This window comes from Gymnoscopelus braueri, assembly GCF_963280865.1.
Source record: "Gymnoscopelus braueri genome assembly, chromosome: 8".
NCBI classification, from domain to species: domain Eukaryota; kingdom Metazoa; phylum Chordata; class Actinopteri; order Myctophiformes; family Myctophidae; genus Gymnoscopelus; species Gymnoscopelus braueri.
Window position 1 is genome coordinate 28499128 of NC_137609.1, and position 21054 is coordinate 28520181.

The 21054-nt window shown below is 42.2% G+C and overlaps 1 protein-coding gene across 1 annotated transcript; it reads left to right on the plus strand.

Annotated features, from left to right (window-relative positions):
* The first annotated feature begins 140 nt into the window (after positions 1–140).
* Positions 141–18927, plus strand: LOC308091052 (protocadherin alpha-C2-like). The gene is made up of 4 exons (XM_080436353.1): positions 141–2913; positions 6582–6640; positions 9669–9856; positions 14209–18927. Exons 1-4 carry the CDS (start codon positions 367–369, stop codon positions 14520–14522), a joined length of 3108 nt encoding a protein of 1035 aa, XP_080292479.1. The 5' UTR covers positions 141–366; the 3' UTR covers positions 14523–18927.
* The last annotated feature ends 2127 nt before the right edge of the window (positions 18928–21054 follow it).

A 21054-nucleotide genomic window follows, 5' to 3' on the forward strand; every position in this document is an offset into this window, starting at 1 on the left:
AGGAGAGGAGAGGAGAGGAGAGGAGACGGGTGGGGAGGGGGGCTGCTGGCTGCAGTGTTAGACTGTGCGTGTGTGTGTATGTGTGCGCGCCAGGGTGGGAGACGCAGCTCCAGTGGAAGGAAACACACCCGTCAGCCGCGCGCAAAGCAGACAGAAAAAGGCAGCTATAGCACGGACAAAGAAAAGTATGGGCGCGCTGGAGACTGTGGGTTCATCTCCGACGGTTCACAGGATGGAGGATGTGCTCCTGTTTCACTTAACGGGAAACTAATTAGCCCACTTTAATGCGGTGGTGGGATGAGAGATATTGCGAGCTAAAAAGACGGAAAGTGTGTTTAATCCATCTGCGGATTCGATGAGCTTGCAATGGCTTTTGCCGGGATATGTAACTGTATAGGAAATCATGTGCCTTTTTATTTTGTTCTATTTTTCTTATGTTGTGGCCTTGCGTTCGGACAGTTAAAATACACAATTCCGGAAGAATTAGAAAATGGAGCGCTGGTCGGCGATCTGGTGCAGGACCTGGGGCTGGATATTCGAAAGCTCGGCGCCCGAAAAATCAAGGTAACCTCCAGCAGCGGTAAACGATACGTGAATGTCAGTCCTAAAAATGGGAGATTATTTGTCAATGAAAGGATCGATAGAGAGACACTGTGCGATATAAGCGGCACCTGCATCCTGCATTTTGAGGTGCTTCTCGAAAACCCGTCTGATGTGCACCATGTTGAGGTGGAGATTCTGGACGTCAATGACAATGCGCCGCAGTTCCCCAGCGACGAGTATCAACTGGAAATCTCAGAATCGGCTTTGCCGGGAACTCGTTACCCCATTGAAAATGCCCAGGATCCAGACATGGGGTCCAACGCGGTACGCGTTTATCGACTCAGTCCAAACGATCACTTCGCACTGGTTTCTAATAAACCCTCCATGAATGCAAAGCACATTGAGCTGGTGCTCAAAAGGCCCCTCGATCGCGAGCAGACGCCTTACCACCAATTAATTCTAAGTGCTGAGGATGGTGGGACGCCAGAAAAAACGGGCACGGCCAGAGTCAATGTGCGTGTCCTGGACTCCAATGACAACGTGCCCTTGTTTGATAGCTCAGTGTACAAAGTGAAACTGTTAGAAAACTCACCAAATGACACGCTTGTGATTAAACTGAACGCATCGGACCTGGATGAGGGCACAAATGGGGAAGTTTATTATTCCTTCAGCAGCTACACGCCAGAGAGAGTAAGACAGATGTTCTTAATGGACACCAACACTGGAGAGATTAGAGTACGGAGCAATGTTGACTATGAAGAGACAAACTCCTATGAAATGTACATTCAGGCAATGGACAAGGGCCCAGGGGCTGTGGCAGCACACTGTAAGGTGGTGGTAGAGGTGGTGGATGTGAATGACAATGTTCCCGAAATAGTGTTGTCATCTCTGTCCAGCCCTGTGAGGGAAGATGCTCGTGCTGACACAGTTGTGGCCCTGATTAGTGTTACTGACAGGGACTCAGGGGCCAACAAACAGGTGAGCCTGGAGATCCCCCAGGGCCTCCCTTTTAGAATCAAATCGTTCAGAAATTACTACACTCTCGTTACCTCAGCTTTCCTTGACCGCGAGACCACTGCTGCCTACAATGTCACCCTCAGCGCCACTGATGGTGGAAACCCACCCCTCTCCTCTAAGAAGACCATACAGGTGGACGTGGCAGACGTCAACGACAACCCGCCGCGTTTCGAGCAGACGTCGTATACTGTCTACGTTACTGAGAACAATGCCCCCGGGGCCTCCTTGTGCACTGTGAAAGCGCAGGACGCAGACATCGCCGAGAACGCACGCATCACCTACACTGTGCTCAACGACAACAATCATGGCATCCCTGTCACCTCCTATGTGTCTGTGAAGGCTGATACGGGCGAGGCGTATGCCCTGCGAGCCTTCGATTACGAGTCACTCAGGGAGTTTCACTTCCAGGTCAAAGCTCAAGATGGAGGCATTCCTCCGCTCAGCCGGGTTGCCACCGTCTACATCTACATCATGGATCAGAATGACCACGCTCCGGTGATAGTCAACCCTAAAGCCAATGGAACACGCTCCATAGAGACAGTGGTGAAGAACGCAGAACCCGGTGCCTTGGTGATCAAGGTGGTGGCGTACGATGCCGACGCAGGCCCCAACGCATGGCTGGACTACATCCTGGAGCAGGCCACCGACATGGATCTGTTCAAGGTGCACGAGCACACCGGAGAGGTCCGCACCACACGCCGCGTACTCGAGGACAACTCCACCTCTTTCAGCCTGACCGTACTGGTGAGAGACCATGGCCAGCCTGCTCTCTCGTCCACTGCCACCATCAACGTGGCCGTCATGGAGGTGCCGCCTAAGGTCATCCCTGACCCCAAGAGGATTATCCGGCCCCACAGCTCATCGGTTTTCTCCAACGTCACCCTCTACCTGATCGTGGCCTTGAGTGCTACCACCTTTGTGTTCTTGGTTACCGTGGTGGTGTTGGCCATCGTGCGCTGTCACTCATACTGCTCCCAACCAGGGTCCTGCTCTCCCTGCTGCGTGTCACAGAAACCACCGCCGGACGGCGGGAACGTCAGCGTAAGTGGCGCCGGAGGGGGCTCCCTAACCCGTGGGGGGCAACCCAACAACAACGTGGTGCTACGGAGGGACCTCAAAGTAGAGCCTCACTACATTGAAGTGCGTGGTAATGGCTCTTTGACAAAGACTTACTGCTACAAGACATGCCTGACGGCCACCTCTGGCAGTGACACTTTCATGTTCTACAACACTGGGCGTCCCATCAGCGGCACCTGGGGCAGTGGGGGGGCAGAGCGCTTCTTCACGAGTGGGAGTGGATTTGTACGGCGGCTGAGTATGCCTGATGCATCGGGCATGCAAATATGTCCAGAGGTGTGTATACATTTTTGAATATTTATTTCTGTTCACATGCCTTGAAGCTAAAAACTATATATTTGTCCTATATATTTGGAAATTGATAAAGTGATATAGAAATGGTTTGGGGACACTGTCATTGTATAGTAACACCCAACCATTCACCCAACCATTCAAGTCACAAACCACCACAAGCCTGTTACACAGAAGCCCATTTTCATAATGCCATTTGCTGTCAGGAATTGCTGTAATTATGTCAACAATAAGTCAAGAATATGAGAATATGTCAGGTTATTTATCCATTCCCATTTACTGCTGAATTGAATGCTTTTGGGGCCTTATTCTCTTTGTTCTTCTCCCAGTTGCACTGTGCAGCCCCTCCACCCAGCCTAGCACTCACACTGCATTAGTGTCAGTCCTGATGTTTTTCAGGAGGCCTGCTTTATTTCTGCTGGTTCAGGGATTTATGTTTCAGTTTGATGTTGTCATCACATCTACACTAAGGACAGATCTGCTTGCTTACTCTGTGCGAAATGGACTTGACCTCATCTCACTTTGCCAGTTCTAAGCACTACCAGTATGAACAACTGCATACAGTATGTGAGTTATGTGTTGAGTATGAATACACTTTCTCAGCAATGCACTGCTTTAGATTAATTATTTAAACAGTTGTGAATATTCAAACCTGGAACCTCGGATTGGTTCACCACATGAACCTGAGCATCCCTATTCTGAGCATGTAAATGGGTGAAAATAGCATATACAAGCTCACAACGCATTGCAAAATGACACATTGTCTATCAGCTATTTTCTTCAAAGAGATTTGGTTTATAGGGGAAAAAAGGAGTGGGCCAAGGATAGGCCCCTGGGGGACCCCGGCCAATCAAGTATATAGGTTTTAAGTGGTTGATGAGCAGCTTAACAGGACATGAACTGCCTGTCATGTTGGAATTGGAGCAGCTTGGTTTTGGACAGACACATTCTGTAACCTTATAGAATGGTTTTCTCTCTCATTTTGTCATGATATAATTTCTGGCAGATGTGTCTATCACAGAACCATTCAAATCAGAGGTTTGAGGTCGCTGACAACTAATCTGCAGATTATTGCAGTACTTTTAAGGAGGGAAACCATATTCAGTTCATGTGTGCTTTAGTTAACTGGGCCGTGCTTCCATGGGATTTCACTGTTTGTAGGATTGTGTCCCTGTTTAATTGCCGTGAACTCATGCTTACAACAACTAGAGGTCTGGGTTGCCTGCTCTATTAATATAAGCTTGTGTACCAGTTCTGTAGGACTCAGATGTTGGCTTGTGTTAAATATAATTGTGTGGTTATTTTTTGACGAAGTTCGCATTTTAAAATGCGAATTGATTTGAGAAATCTAGCTGAAAATAATCCCAGTTGAAAAGATATCCTTGCTAACAAAATTCTAATGTTAATGACATTTTATGACTTATTATAATAATGACATTAAATACCAATGTTGGACAATGATTTTCCAACATTGACTAAATTATTCTGTTGAGAAAATGTAAACAAAAAAAAAATTAACAGAAAAATGATACAGTATATATACAGTGTCTATGCACATACGCTGTGAATACATAATTTATTGACGGTAGAATGGTATTTTAAAGAATACTCAGGAAGATAAACCTTGGTCCTGGAGTACTATAACTTTATTTGTCACTGTGAGTTTTCATTTAATCCTTTCCCTGAAATGTAAGCTGACTAAAATGAATCGAAGATAAATGCACTTACGTGAATATCTGTAAATAATCTAATTTGATCATGGTTTTAAACTAAAAAAGAGAGCACAGATTGATATTGCATACAGTACAAGCACTGAGAAATTTGAACTCTACTTGAACCTGAGTAGACAACAGTTGCACCATGTCTTTGAAAATGTATTCTCCGTCTGTTAATGTGTGGGGGTTGGATATGTTGAAGGTTTCCAGATTGAAATATGTTGTTCAGTGTCAGGTCATTGGCACAGAGGTACATAAGAGATCAGGAGTCTACATCTAGATGAGTCATTAACAAACTTACGAGGTCACCAGTCATTAGTAACACACTAATAGAATCGCTGGCCAAGATAAGAGTGGCCATGAAAATGAAATGAACCTCTAGCATCTGTTTCCTGGTCCCATAAATTTGATTTACTCAGAGAGACCGGGTCTCCCTGCAGAATATACTCCCTTCTGAATTGAGCACTGGGACACATGCTGAGCTGTTTTTTCCTTTCCTTTTTTTTTGGTCTGAAATACTATTCTTTCTTTCTCAAAACATTTCCTGTATCCAGTATATGAATACCACGTGTTAGCAATAATCAATGATAAACAGTTACCATTGATGATTGTCACAATAACAAAACTGAACATAACTTCAAAGTAGCAAACAGCAGCAGAATCATTTTGTGTAAAATGAAATATTTTGAAAAGAAGCAAACTTCCCAAATATCAGATATCAGCCACATTTGTCTGACATAGGGAACAGCATCACAAATAGAAGTTTTACACATTTTTCACTGTCCAATTTCTGTTTGTCTGACTATCATGCACAAAAAGAAGATACAGATCATGAGATCATGTATAAAAGCTAACAACATCCTACATGTTTACATTGACCTATTTACTAAAAACCAACAGTACATACAGAAGCATCTAATAGTCCATGTCAATTGTCCGTGTTAGATGTTCGAACATTAAAATAATGAAGTCATTCATGACTGATCTCAGACAGCACATGCTTCATTCACTCTGCTAATACAGAGGTGGAGGATGTGGTTGCCTTGGTGATGAGGGCTTCCACTCATTGGAGCAATAATTTACCAGAGGTGCTGGGGTGTTCCCTGCCCATAGCACTCAACCCATCCCCATGAAGAGCAGGCAGATTTACTCCCCTTTAACACACTCACAAGGCTGTATGGAGTGGTGGACATTAACAAAGTACATTTACTTGAGTAGCTACTGTACTTGAGCACATTTTTGGTGTATAGGTACATATCTATCTAGGAAGGGAAAATGTACATGAATGAATTAACCACTTAAGCCCTATTTAAAATATAGCGCAAAAAGCCGAACTACAAGCTCACAACTTGTGAGATTGTAGATATGCTATTTTCACTATTGTTGATGTTTTAGGAAAAGGTCTGGAAAATGTTTGGGGAAATTTTACTTTGGTAATTTTGTATTTTTGGATACTCAATTATTTTTAAAAGCCCCACTGAGGCACATCTACTCTCACATTTCTCATGTTTGGGCTGTGGATCCATCAATATGCCTTTTAACCACTTAAACCCATAGTAAACTAATACTTAAATGACAGGGTCGGCTCTGTACTTGACACCAAATGTCTTGAAAATCAAGCCGTTTGCGATGCGTTGTGAGCTCGTAGATCCCGAAAGTTAGCCAGAGAATAGGGATAGGGTTCAAGTGGTTGTAGTCTCTCCATGTGTGTATGTGCGTATGTGCGTGTGTGTGCACGCGTGTGTGCATGCATGCATGCATGCATGCATGCGTGTCTGTGTGCTTGCGGCTGGCCAACTGCAGTGCTTATAACAGATCCAGGGCTGGGAAGTGTGGAATGATTTATTGATGAGACCTCAGCCTAGCCTGGCTTCACTTTGTATGAGATCAAACTAATCCTTCCCTCTCTCTCTCTCCCACTCTATCTCTCTCTCTCAGCCCAAAGCCCCTAATGCTGACTGGAGATACTCCGCATCTTTGAGGGCAGGGATGCAGGGGTAAGCACTTTACCCCCTATTTTTTTCTAACCTTTAACTTTTTTGTGACTTTTGGTCTTTGACAACAACAAAAGAAAACGACGCAACGCCACTCTACAGCACATCCACAGTGCCATTATATTGATCAAGGATGCACAACTTTGAGCCCTTTCTGAGACAATAGAGCATCTTTAAACCCTGACACAGCACTGCTCACATATGCAGTAGCTTCATTCCACAAACACATACGTGTCATCAGACAAGTTAGACAACACAATGTAACATCACAGATGAGCAATTACCACTGTCAGTCACAACTACTAAGTCTTTATTTGAGCATCAATGGGTTCCAATTCCTGTTGCTCTGCAGTGTGATATTATATAGGTCATCAACATTCTGCATGTCCCCCCCCCCCCTTACAGTCTTTACGCAAGAAGCATGAAGGACAAATGAGCCGACTATGACCTTTCTCAGATCATTGTACGCACACACACGCACGTGCACACTTGCATGCAGATACACTGTGAAAGATCCACACCTCTCCAAATCCTTGAAGACTGCAGATGACATTTGTTACCCCTAGTAGATTTGTTAATAAACCCCTTAGGACTGATTTATACTTTGTCCTGTGACAACGTTGCAAGGCAAAAATAGCTCACAGCTACTGTACAGTAGATCTGCTATTTTAGAAAAATGTTTGAACATTTTTCACCTATGATGATATGCCCAAAATAGAGATGCCAGGTTACTTGAAAGTGGTTAATTTGTTCATATCTGTATTACGTTTTTTTTTTTTTTTTGTGGTCAGAATAAGGAGTTTTTAATTTTAATACCATAATCGCAAATGAGTTCTACGTATTATATTTTAAATGTGTTTGTATCGATTGTTGTATTCATTTGCATCTCACGTTACTCTTCCATGCAACCCCTTCCATTCTCTTTTTTCTTTTAGTGATCAATACCATGTATAATTAATTAGGCATGGACCAAAAGAAAATACTAACTTTGCACACATAGTCACCAGTTAAAGGACGACTTCAGCGATTTTCAACCTGTCTTCATATAATTGGTCCTCACTAATACTCATGATAAAATGGTACCATTTTTTTCTACTCGGTCTGTGTCTCAGAGGAGGGCTGTGGACAGTTCAGAGTCCCGTCTACCAGTGACATCATCAATGGGGAATCCAAGCTAATAGAAACTGCAGGCTTTCTATTCCTGGAAAGTTGCAATGCAATAAAAGCAGCCATTGTTCTCGTGTTAATAAAAATCGAAATAAAAAATGTGAAATCTTGTTGGAAAAAAAATCATGCCTAACGATGATGTCACTGGTAGACGGGTTTCTGGACTGTCCACAGCCCTCCTCTGAGACACAGACCAAGTAGAAAAAAATGGTACCATTTTATCATGAGTATTAGTGAGGACCAATTATATGAAGATAGGTTGAAAATCGCTGAAGTCGTCCTTTAATGCTTCTTGTCATAATCTTGTCATGACATGAATTGTTACTGATACAGTATGAGAACAGTTCCATATATTTTTTTGGTAGCAATGATTATTTTCCCTCCAACTCTATTTTATAGCCTTACAGATTACTCTCCAATTTATGTATTCATTATTGTACGTTTAGTTTATTTAATCTATTTTGTGAAGGTCCAAAAATGCAATGCAATCATTACAGTCTCAAAAAACTTGAACAGTTGTATGACAAATACAGAAATGAGCAGGACAATTGAAATAGAAAAGAAGCCTCCTCCATGGGGTACCTAGTGGAGCATCCAGTGACTTCATGGACCCGTGAGGACCCGAGTTCCAATCGCACTCTTGTCTTGTCTTGTAAATTATGTATATCATGTCATATAATCATTGTATCATAAATAAGATGATCAATAGGTTTCATTGTGATTTACTAATATCTTTTAAAATTGCAGTTACCTTACCATTCAGGCACCCTCTGCAGTCTTAACCTCCACACTCATAATGTCCCACACTACACACGCCCAACGTCTTACAGATATGGGCCGTCCACTCCAAGCATGATAACTATAACTATACTTATAACTATTGTTTTAGACATAGTTCTGGATGGCATTGTCCACACCACAACTACTGTATAACAACAACATCAGTGTGGATGTTACCGTTAACATAATTATGCTTATAGTTATTGTGCTTGGTGTGGATGCCCCTTAAGCATGCACAAGTAGTGTAGCAGCATACAACACCTTCATTACTGACCCACATTCCTCATTTAGACAGCCAGGGTAGAAGTCCTACTTCTAAACTTGCCGCACCCAGCCTGGGGTGGTGATTACCATACCTTTTGCATTATATTCTAACTAAACTATTATACTACTTAACTATATACAGTACAACTAATCCCTTGTCATTTACCTGTATGGTACTTACTTCCTGAAGCCCCTGCACTATGCTTAGAGCGCATTTAACCATTTTGAATGTTATGTCAAATCACCAATCTATACATAAAGTCTGTATCACCTCAAAAGAGACAGAAAGAAAAGAGGAAGATTCACAGAGACAGGTATTCTCACAAGCACAGTAGCACATATAGTGCTGCATTGCAGAGGCCAAGGCCAGGGTGTAGCTACATCTCTATAAGCCCTATGTTCATTTTGAATGTACAGTATGGACAAATCCATTTTTCCTTGATTTTATTGTTCATGCCTATGCCATGACATATGAATGTTGTGTTTTGCTTTCCTTTTCAAAATGGAGATAAACATTTACAGTATAGGAGCTATCTGGTCATAATTATGTTATTATCTGATGTTCTGAAAGGCGATGTTTGGAGATTTCACAGCTTCGTTATGACAGCTGTGGTTCTTTCCCCCTCTCTGCTTAGAAATGATACTTGAGTAAAGTATCGTTGTGCATACTTATGTAACTGCTTTGGCATTTGATCAGAATTTTGTCCTTGACTCGCCAGCAGCCAATACATCGCAGTTGCACAACGGCACAATGCAGTGGTGCAACAGATGCTTGGGCTGTTTCTAATGCACATTTGGGAATGTGTGTTTTGTGTTCCAGCTCTGTCCACATGGAAGAGGCCTCTATGATGCAGGGAGCATCTATGATGCAGGGAGCCATGCAGGGAGCCCAGGGAATGCTGGGGGCCCAGGGTATGATGGGGCCCCAGGGAATGATGGGGGCCCAGGGTATGATGGGGGCCCAGGGAATGCTGGTTCAAAACTGGCCCACCGTTTCCAGTGCTGCAGGTGAGAGCAAGCCTATCACGCAGGAACCACAGGGGAGACATCCAAGAACCGTGCCAGCTGAGACACCAGAGACAGGCCTGGGGGTGGTAGTGGAGAGCCCATGATAAACAATTACACAGACATTCACCCAAAAACGATGTCAGCCACAAGATGAAGTGGCACAGATCTAAATAGGCAGTCAAGTAAAAAAAATAAAGAAAAGAAAACAATGCTGGGACAGAAATGTAGGAAATCTGGGACAATGGTAATAACTGTAAATAGAGTAGGCTATACTATTTAAAGCAGTGATATGTTCAAGCTAATAATTAAATCAAACGTAGAAAGGCAGTGGGTGAGACTTTGAGTCAATGGGACCAGTGGGGTGAGTTTTGTTGCTGTGCTGTGCTCTAGTGAAAAGGCTTTACTGCTTGCCTAGGTTGTGCTCACACATTGATTTTCTGTCCACCATCTGGAATTAGAACATGGGTATGAGGGACTAGGGTGGAGGACATCACAGACACCCAGCCAGCCAGCCAGTCAGCCAGTCAGTCAGTCAGTGAGAAGGAGTCTGATTGAATCTATGGGAAAGCTTCTCTCTGTGGGGAAAAGAGGGTGAATGGAAAGAGAGAGAGGCTCAAATGGAAAAGTTAGTCTCTTTTCTTGTAAAGAGACAAGTAAAGGTAGGAGATAATGCAGTGTAGGGAAGGTTTAGCATTGAGGCTTCATTGTAGAAGGGAGTCTTGTGTAACACAAGGAGTGGCTCTGTGTTGCAGCCAGGTTGATTATTATGCAGCAGTGCTACATTTCCATTAATGTTTCGTGATTGCAACGAAGTTGTGTGTGTCCTACATTGAAATGCATTTTCAAAAGACAGACTGTCATTTCTTACATGGATATTATTGCATGAGACTTGTGGCACTGTGGAAAGAAATACAGTAGTCTGAGGTGAGGAGTGATTAAGGATAATAATAATAGAGTTATATAATGTGGATCGAGAGAAGCTATCGCTATCAATTTGGGAAAGGAAGATGAGCACAGGAGAAATGCAGGCGGATGGAGAGAGAGAGAGAGAGAAAGCGAGGTATGGGGGGATGGAGAGAGAGAGAGAGAAAGAAAGGTAAAGAGGATTGGCAGGTTCCTGCAGTAGCGTTGTTGCTAGGGAACGCCATGTGACCGGTCGCTAGGCAACAATGTCTAACTGAGGGATTGCTGCAGCAACCGCACCCTCCTTCAGCAGGGAGTGGGCGAAGGCAGTTCCCATGGCAACCAGTCATATCTCTGAATGGAAGATTTAGAGACAGAGAAGGGGGGGGGGGGGTACGACAGGTGTTAAGAGGAAAAGAGGGGGGTCATGCAGTAAATGTCAGGAAACAATGCATTCATGGATTGATTTAGAATTACCCCTGATGTGAAATCCTGTAATACATGTGACATGTGCTGTACAAGCAAAGCACGGTTCTTGAAACTGTGCACACTAAGATTGAAATGTAACAATGGACAAGTCTCAGACACATTAGTGCACTTAGAATGTAGGACATGAGAAATTAGAGTGGAAACCCTGGCATCTAGGTGTTATATTGACCTGCTTACTAATGATAATACCCATCAGCCATTTCAAAGGGATGCTTGCAGTGAGACATGAGCTACAGTATTATCAAGCATAACCAGTGCTACATATAATCCCCCATATTAGCAGACACAATGACACTGGGCAAGCAGAGCATGTTATACTGTAGCTGCAGCACTTTGCTCATTAGATTTGTCCCCCCTTTTTTAAATGATACACAGGAATTAATACAAAGAGGCATTGCGGCAAAATCTAAGAAATGGGTTAAACTCTAGTTCCAAATGTGTTAAATTACAGAGAAGATGTAGATTATGTAAATAGGATATGATGTTGAAATGATGGATGCTTGACATTTGAAACTTGGTCACAGAATTTGGTAATACAAATGTATTTACATACTACATGCATACAGTATGTATGTTTTCATCCTGTCTTACTTCACATTAAGTATAGTTGCATAATGAAACTCTGGAACTGTACAGTACAGACACAGTAAGAAGGAGAGAAGACTGACCACCTTATGCTGGTCCACAGACTCAAACATAGACCTACACATCACAAACTGACTTTCTCTAAGCGACAAGACACTTTGCATTCAACATTGTCTGCTCCGCTTATCAGCACTATCTGACCACTATCTGACCACGAGTTTAACACACACACACACACACACACACACACACACACACACACACACACACACACACACACACACACACACACACACACACACACAGAAGAAGTGAGGTGAGGATTTCAAGTCAAGCTGTTTTGTATTCAGTTTTGATAATGTGCTTCTCCAGCGTATATAACAATAATACAATAATACAGTGATTAAGAAAACAACAAACTTAGTGCAATTTGGACAGACAGTATAGACAACAGGTGAGACAACAGTGCAAACAACAGAAGTGCAAGTACAATTTCTCAGTTGTGGATTGAGTTTAGACCAGCTAACAGCAGTGCACACACATGCATGCACATAAGCTGTATGTGCAAACACACAGACATACTTCATCATGAGTATTTCATTAATAACTAGACCAGCATTCCAATTTAAATGTGAGGGTAGGGTGAGCCACAACTAGGGATGAACTGCACAAGTACCCCAAGACACCAACATAATATTCACTTGATTAAACTCTAGATAAACACAATATTTTGGCTTACTTGGTCATGGATTTGAACATGCATTTATACACCTTCATAAGGCATATATAACAACAGTTTGCACTGTCAGATATAATCGATGTAGCCTGTATGAACAAGATTTTGATACCTCAAAGCTACAGTATATACAGTATCACAGCGATAGCATGTCATAAACAGTCATTCACAAATATTTCACATAGTTTTTTTGTGGACATTTGCGGTATAATTAATCTCATTAGCTAAAACATGAAACGATTTGATTCTAATGGCAAGAGGAGTTACAGTGGTTTAAACATGGTTTAAATGCAATGACTTGCAATGCAAAACCAGTTGTTTGACAGCATACTGTATACTACCCGTACTGTAGGCCTACTTTTAATTTAATGACACACACACACACACACACACACACACACACACACACACACACACACACACACACACACACACACACACACACACACACACACACACACACACACACACACACACACACACACACACACACACACACACACACACACACACACACACACACACACACACACAAATAAACTGTGGACAATTTGTTCACACTGTCCATGTTCAATTAAGGGATCTGTCAGACACGGTATGGTCTGTGTGTATTTTCTGAATAGTCTACTTCCCATTGGGACATGAGAATTCATTTCAGCACTCCAGCTATAACATAATCATAATTAGCCTACAAATGGGAACCTAACAGAATCCCTTTTCAAGGGCCTGTGTTTGATCTAAATAAAATACAGACAGAAAGTAGGTCAATGCAGAGGGAACTGGTGTGGTGGGCCTGAGAGCACCATGTCTGCACAACCCGCCCACCCCTTTCTGTTTCTTTCCTTCATTCTTTCTATCCATCTCTCATCTCATCTTTACTCGCTATCCAGCTAAGATCATCATCTCATTCTTTTTCAGTCTGTCACTTTTATAATTTCATGTTTTCATGAAATTGTATACACTCTTTGGTATAAAAACAAGCTTTGTATCACATTTTTGTGTCTGAAGCTTTACCTTGGTTTACAGTCACTTTAAGACTATTTATGACCCAAGATCCCCATCACTGTCCTGCTAGGGTAGAATTACTTGCAGTCATCCCAACAAATAGATACACAGAGTCATTTTGTGGTATAAAAAACTCCCTAAAAAGGTCAGGTTCCCTCTAGTGTTACCTCCTGTGGCTCAATAGCATTGCTGTCTGGAAATGATTCACTTTCCATAACCCCGTCCCCACTGTTCCCACTGACACTGCTCTGCAATGGGTCTTCCAACCTTGACTGACACTTATAATACAAGGGCCAATCAAGGTTAGAACCTAAGCTGACATTAACCACTTCAAATCCTATATACTTCTTTGACCGGGGTCCCCCAGAGCTCTATCCTTGGCCTCCGATCTACAAGCTCAAAGCAAGCATGTAGATCTGCTTTAGCCAAATATGTGCCTATTTTCACCAAATATTCGCCTATTATGTAGTATATCGTAACGGTTCAAGTGGTTAATTTCAAAGACCCAAAATGTAAGTGTAAATAATGTTACTAAGGAACTACTGGGAATGTGAAGATCAGGACATTTAAGGTAATGAGTAACATTTAACATTAACGTTTTCTTCTTTTTGCTCCCACATATGATCCGAATAAGATGGAGAGGGCGGGGGGGAGCTGTCACCTCCAGTGGGAGCAGGGATCAACTGTAACAGCTGGCAATTCCAGTATGGAGCCAGGGCGGCCTATGGTCCACCTCAGGCACTGAGACAGGCCGGAGACATCCCGCCCGAAGCCTTCATCATCCCCGGCTCCCCGGCCATCATCTCCATCCGACATGAGCCAGGCCCTGCGGACGACAAAGGTGAATTCATAAGCTTTGGCAAGAAGGACGACGCCAAGAAGAAGAAGAAGAAGAAGAAAGAGAAAAAGGAGAAGAAAGAGAAAGGGAAGGAGGATGAGGAAGAGTAGAGGAGACGAGGTGATGATGAAAGAGAGCTAGCAACAAACTGCTGTCCAAATTACTGAGCCTGAGAAAAAAGAAATCGCCAAATGAATATTTTAGAAACAAGGGATCCTCCTTGGGGCGTACTTGCATAGACACTGTAAAGTGGCCATGCCCCCATTAGAAGACGTTTGGCTTCATTACACTATCTGAATATATGCCAAACACACACCTCTTTGCTTTTCTTGGCCCGTTTAGGCCTATGACCTGAAGCCTAAGGCTCTGGGTAGAGAAATTGTTCTTAGTAGCCAGACATCTTTTAGAAGGAAATGCAGGATTAAATCAAACAAACAGGAAGGATTGTATTGGGGTAGAATAGCCTTTCTGCCCCACCCCTTCCTGAATAAAACACCCCAGAAAAGGAACAGTATTTGTATCTGAACAGTATCAGCTTAGCCCCCCAGCCCCCAACGCACACACACCCAACCCCCCACTCAAGTCACCAGTAGAGGTGAAGAGGATATCAATCTAAAAACGGAAACAGAGGCTTTCATTCCACACATAACATGAAAGCCTTTTATTAGTTAAGAAATACGACTTTTTGTACAAAATACAAAAATAAAAAAGCATCAGGGCACCTGACATGTATGTATAGTCCATTGAGATTAGCATTACTAAGAGAATGTGGTACATTCTACATGGGACATGTAGTTGACCACTTACAAAGACCTCTGTTCCCAGTGAAACATAGCACAGTGCGGAGAGGATCTGGACCAGGTTGCACCAGCTATGCACAAGTTTGTTCCTAAGTTAGGGCTTAAAGCCCTTAGAAATTACTTGAGTTTGTGATTAGTAAATTACTATATTGGGTTTTTTACCATCAGTTCCTAACTATTTTGATGGAACATAATTACAAAGATAGGCTGGCAACAATTCAAATTTCAAACGTGTAAATTAACTTTGTATGAGGATTGAGTTATAAAATGGTATGGACTTACTGAAAAACACTATGCTGTGTGCAGGAAAAAAAAGACATGCTTTACTGTTTAATTCTGTGACTTTATATCATTTGCACCTGCTTTAGAGCTTGCTTGAATATTTAATTGTTACTTAGGTTTAAAGCTGCATTCTGTGACACAATACTGATAAACAAGTGGAAGTACAATAGCAGGATGCTATGATTCAAAACAAGCCAGCTCTCCTCCCTTGCGGCACCTAAACATTCATACAGCGCATACAGTATTGTTGTCATGGCTTGGGATATCAAAACATGTTGCACAATGCAGCTTTCAGTTTTCCAAACCTTTTTGTGGTGCCGCTGCTTGTATTTGGGTAACGCTGAAATCAGGAGTTTGAAAGTCCCTACTTGCATTATGATTAAGGAACTTAGGGCAGCTGATGCAACCAGCCCCCTGGCCTAGCCTTCTCTCATAGAATATGGCACAGGTCTATGGGGCCATACACCTACAGTGTATCAGCACACACAGAGTCCTCCAGAACACAAAACGTTACCCGTCTTTATCTCCCTCTCTTTCTTTCTCTTTCTCTCACACCCAAGACACACACACACACACACACACACACACACACACACACACACACACACACACACACACACACACACACACACACACACACACACACACACACACACACACACACACACACACACACACACACACACACACACACCTAACCTAGCTGCCAAGACTGAGGCCTATAACATTGCCATCTTTTCAGTAGGAGTGTAATATATGGCTGGGACACAGGAAAGTTGCGTGTTGCTTCATTTCTGTTCAAGCCTGATCCTTCTGCTTCTGTCTTTGAATGTTAAATAGTTGTTCTTAAAAGCCCTACCCCACTGCCTCACCTGCTTAAGTGCTTGTAGGATTTGCTTGCCCGCTGCCTGTCCCCCCCCTACCCCCTCTGCTCCTGTTTCTTCTAATCAACATGGTTGGAAGACATCTTAAAACTCTTCTGGTGAATTGTTCAGTTGAAACATGTTAAGGGTGTGATTTCACATGTATACATACTGTACACACAAATGCACACACTCGCACGCACACGCACACACACACACACACACACACACACACACACACACACACACACACACACACACACAGTGAACACATTGCATCCTCAGTGTCAGTGCTTAAATATGAGTAACCATTCAAAGTCCTAGCTGCTGATGACAGATCAGTGTCATCGCTACCATTACTGTTTTTAAATGTCGCCTTACCGGGACCTCTGAGAGGTCAGCAATAAAGTGGACAGAGTTTCGACTGTGCTGTTATGAAATGTGAGCGAAGATGGAGAAGGGGAAGAAGAAACAGAGCTATTAAGTAACAAACCAGGTAGCAGCAGGTGGAGTGTTGCTGGAGTTGAAGTTCACTCCACTTTGAACATAGAGAAAAATGAGACTAAAGATTCTAAAAGTTCATGCTAGCACCCCCTAGAGGTTGTGCTGATCCTTATACCCCATGTGAACTAAGTAGTTTGAAGCATTTGGCTAAAATTGTCTTCCTTAAATCCCTGCGCTCAGCCATTAGATATTGAGGTTTCTGGTGTGCACATTTTGGGCTAAGGGTGGTGCTAGAGGAAAGGTCAAGGAGATACCAAAATCAGTAGGGTTCATCTTCTGGGGCACATGAAAGTGCAGGAAGGTGCATGGCAGTCCTGCCAGTAGTGTTCAATCTTGTTTGGGACCAAAGTGGAATAACAGAGTATCCTTAGAGCCCCATTACCAACAGGGATCAGAAACAACAGCAAAATAATTTCAACAAGACAATCCCCCCTTTTTACACTATACAAACCATAGCACATAATAACTGCTCAGATACCTGATGTATGAGCATGTTCATGATGCAAGTTCAAATGGGCTCAAAGCAAGTGGGAAATGTTTGGCGGTTGAATTTTTTGAAGATACTGCACATATTTTTCTTTTTTGAAGGAGAAGTGACTATTGGGGTCACTATTCACGAGGTGAGATTAGAGCTGGTGGAAAAGTGGTCAACTTTTGGCAACACTCCTGCAGTAATACACGTAAAAATAATGAGTTTACATCATCTAACTTGAGCTCTATCTGAGGATTTGAAATAATTGTGGAAGTTAAAAAGAAAAGGTTAGCCAAAAGAGAATGAGTGGTTATCAGCAAGCAACAAAAAGATAAAGATGAATGGGGTCACGGTTGTGAAATGAGTGAAGTTATGCTTCATCGCTCTATTTGCAGACATTACACATTTAAATACTGAGTGTTCATTTAAAATGAAGGGTCCATTTGGTTCAATTTGTAAACTTTCATATTTAAATGAACACTCAGGATTGTACTGTGTAGAAATTACCTTGTTAGGTTAGAGCATCATGGCTCAGTGCTATAGGTCAGGTATGGTCGAGAGAGACAGTCTGACAGTCGACTTCAGAATGGAAACGAAAGTTTCACAAAATCTTACCTTGTTGTTTTATTTTTTTATAGGCTGTGTGTATAAGCAGTCATTATAGGGGTAGAGAGGCGGTTTTAGTGCTGCTATTGGTTTGAATCCTTCCCATACACACATGCTCCCTGACCCCTTCAGGTGTTAACTCCGTGCTGTCAGAATCACCAAGTGGCTGTTTGCATGTTATAAGCAAAGGAAACAGATACTATATAGATAATATATATATAAATATATATACATAGGTATGTTTTTCCACTGGGAAACGAGTATTGGAATATGTACACATCTAATACACACATACAGACACACGCACGCACGCACGTGCACACGCAAACACACACACACACACACACACACACACACACACACACACACACACACACACACACACACACACCCACAAACACGCACACACGCACCCACATACACACACAGACACCATTTACAAACAATAATTTATGAAAAACAGGAATCACATTTTCTATCCTGCTGAAATTGAATTTAACCTTCTAGATATACATAATGCTGTAGTGTTATGCTATGATATGCCTTTGTTATTTTTTATTTATTTCTACCCATATGATTTTGATATTATGAAAATCAATTAATTTCACTTGTTTTAAGCTTTTAAATATTGATCAATTGAACCACTGTATCGTGAATCCAAATCATGTATTCATCTTCCATATCTATTCCATACCCAATAGCCAATATATATATAAAAACAAAACAAAAAAAAATTAAGAAAGAAAATGACAAAAAAAATTACGTTGAAAAAGTTGATGTATTCTCTGCTTGTGTATAGTGAATGTTCCTCAGTCACTGGGTGTGTGTGAATGGCACTCATCTGTTGACTATGACAGTGCAGATCTGTTTTTTGTACACCTGCTTATCATTGTAAAGGTGATAATAGTGATTATTATGATTTCATCAATCTGGTATTGTGTTTTGTTAAAAAAAAATGAATCACCAATAAAAATCTTTTTCTTAATTATCCCAAGTTGTGGTTTTATTTGAGTCTATAATACGATGTGATACAATATGTTTTATTCTACCATTAGGGAAGTTTTTTCTTGGGCTCAGTGCCACTGCGTAACAAATGTATTTCTACATTTTACATATCGTCGCTGTCGGGTCCAAAACCGTCCCTTTTTTATTATTATTTTCAAAACATTTAAAACACTACAAGCACACAACACGCCACAGACGCGTTGTGATCTTGTAGATATGTATCCCTTGGCTGTGATATTACATAGATTTCATGTATTCCAAATACACAGCCATAGATCCCTCCATGCCTACCCGGGTAGCAGCCTGATCTTCGTGGTATAAAACGATTCCGCGCTGCGTGTGTACACACCCAATAATGAATTCCTGCGACTTGGAGTAAGATATTGTCATTTAGTTTCATATCTATGTGAAAGTTCTGGCAGAAAACATGTGTTTCATTTGTTCAGTCTAGCCGTCATTTCGGGTCCGGCCCTGTGGCGGGCAGAGAATGTTGTCCGTGTGAAGTTCGTTGAATAGTGGAGATATTTTACTTAAGACACATTTTCTGCCAGAACTTTCAAATGGATATGAAACTAGAAGACAATATCTAACTCAATATCTAAGTCAATATCTAACTCAATATCTAAGTCGCAGGAATTCATTATTGAGTGAGTACACTCGCAGGTGGCAAAGATTAATGCCGCGAAGATCAGGCTGCTACCCGGGCGGGCATGATGGGAGCGATCTACGGCTGTGTATTTGGAATACATGAAATGTATGTAATATCACTGCCATTCTAGGGCTAGTAGAACTGTTTACATACGGTAAATACGCTGAGTACGTAGACATGAGACACAGTCTGCAAAATACTATTATTGTCTCCGCCAGAACGAAAGGCATGGCCGAGACTATGTTTTGCACCCTGTCCGTCCATCCGTGTGTCCGTCCGTGTGTATGTGTGTGTGTCCGTAGGCCCCTCCGTCTGTGATCAGCTAATCTCCGGCACTGTTGGCATCATCGCAGCGAAACTGTGCACACACACTCCCTGGATGCCAGAGCAGTACCTCTGCCCCAAAATGTTCACATGGGCCTGTTATAGCGCCACCAGGAGGCCGCTTTTTGCAAAACTCATTTTTTGACACTACTCCTAGTAGTTAAGTTTGTTTGGAAGCCAGGTTAGCGGTCGTAGTAGTAGTTATCACACAGAAATGAAATGGCACAGGTAAGAGCATATGCTGTCCAGACAGAGGCTATTTCTGACGGTGTGTGGGTGGCTGATTTTATCCTTGTGCATTGATCAGCTTGATCCGGAGTCTTATTAGTTTGACCCAGGCCAGGTGTGACTGCCATCTGCCATCACTCTCGCTACAATTATATATCTTAACCTAATGTACAAATCATTTTATATCTTGAACACTGTATAGGCAATGGGGACAACAACTTCAATGAGCTGTGGAATACAGTTATTGAAATGTGAAAAGTCGAGTGCAACATTTCTACGATCTTCAAACCAAAAGGAACCACAAGACAGCAAGCAGACTAGATGGTGTCACATCCACACTTGGACTGAGAACATAAGCTGATAGCAATGATTAAAAAAATATCATTTCCAATCATGGACTCCATTGGTTTCTCCAGATGGAGAAACATTTCTCACAGTCTGAATCTAACATAATGAAGGGAATACAGGCCCTAAACCCATAAAGCAGGGACTGGTGTTCTTTATTCCCTAAGACTTTCACGGTAGACTGGAAGACGGTAAATGGGCAAAAGCCTCGATTTTAACTCTACTGAGAGGTTACCGCACCATGCATGAAACCCATACCAATATGTAGAACAGATACATACTGTAAATTTCAGATCAACCATACACTCATGCTGTTGCCTGGAGCATAGGTTGTCAACAGGGCTTGCCAGGTATAATGGACACAAGGAAATAAACTGAAGATCTAAGTTTAAAGAAAAAAGTTAATTCCTGCACGAACAAGATGAATGCAGAGGTGATGTGTGCGGCAATTCACATTTTTCTTTTAACTTGTTTAAAAGTTGACCATGACAGGGATGTAGTTCTGCCGTGTAAATGCACGTTGGTTGACTAAATGCAAACCTTTTGAGTTTGTAACACACAAAA

Excerpts from the sequence above, each read along its gene's own strand:
- LOC308091052 (XM_080436353.1), top strand. The coding sequence starts at position 367 with ATGGCTTTTGCCGGGATATGTAACTGTATAGGAAATCATGTGCCTTTT. Across the intron at positions 6,641-9,668 it reads TTGAGGGCAGGGATGCAGGG|CTCTGTCCACATGGAAGAGG; the intron begins GTAAGCACTTTA and ends TTTGTGTTCCAG. Across the intron at positions 9,857-14,208 it reads CACCGTTTCCAGTGCTGCAG|ATGGAGAGGGCGGGGGGGAG; the intron begins GTGAGAGCAAGC and ends GATCCGAATAAG.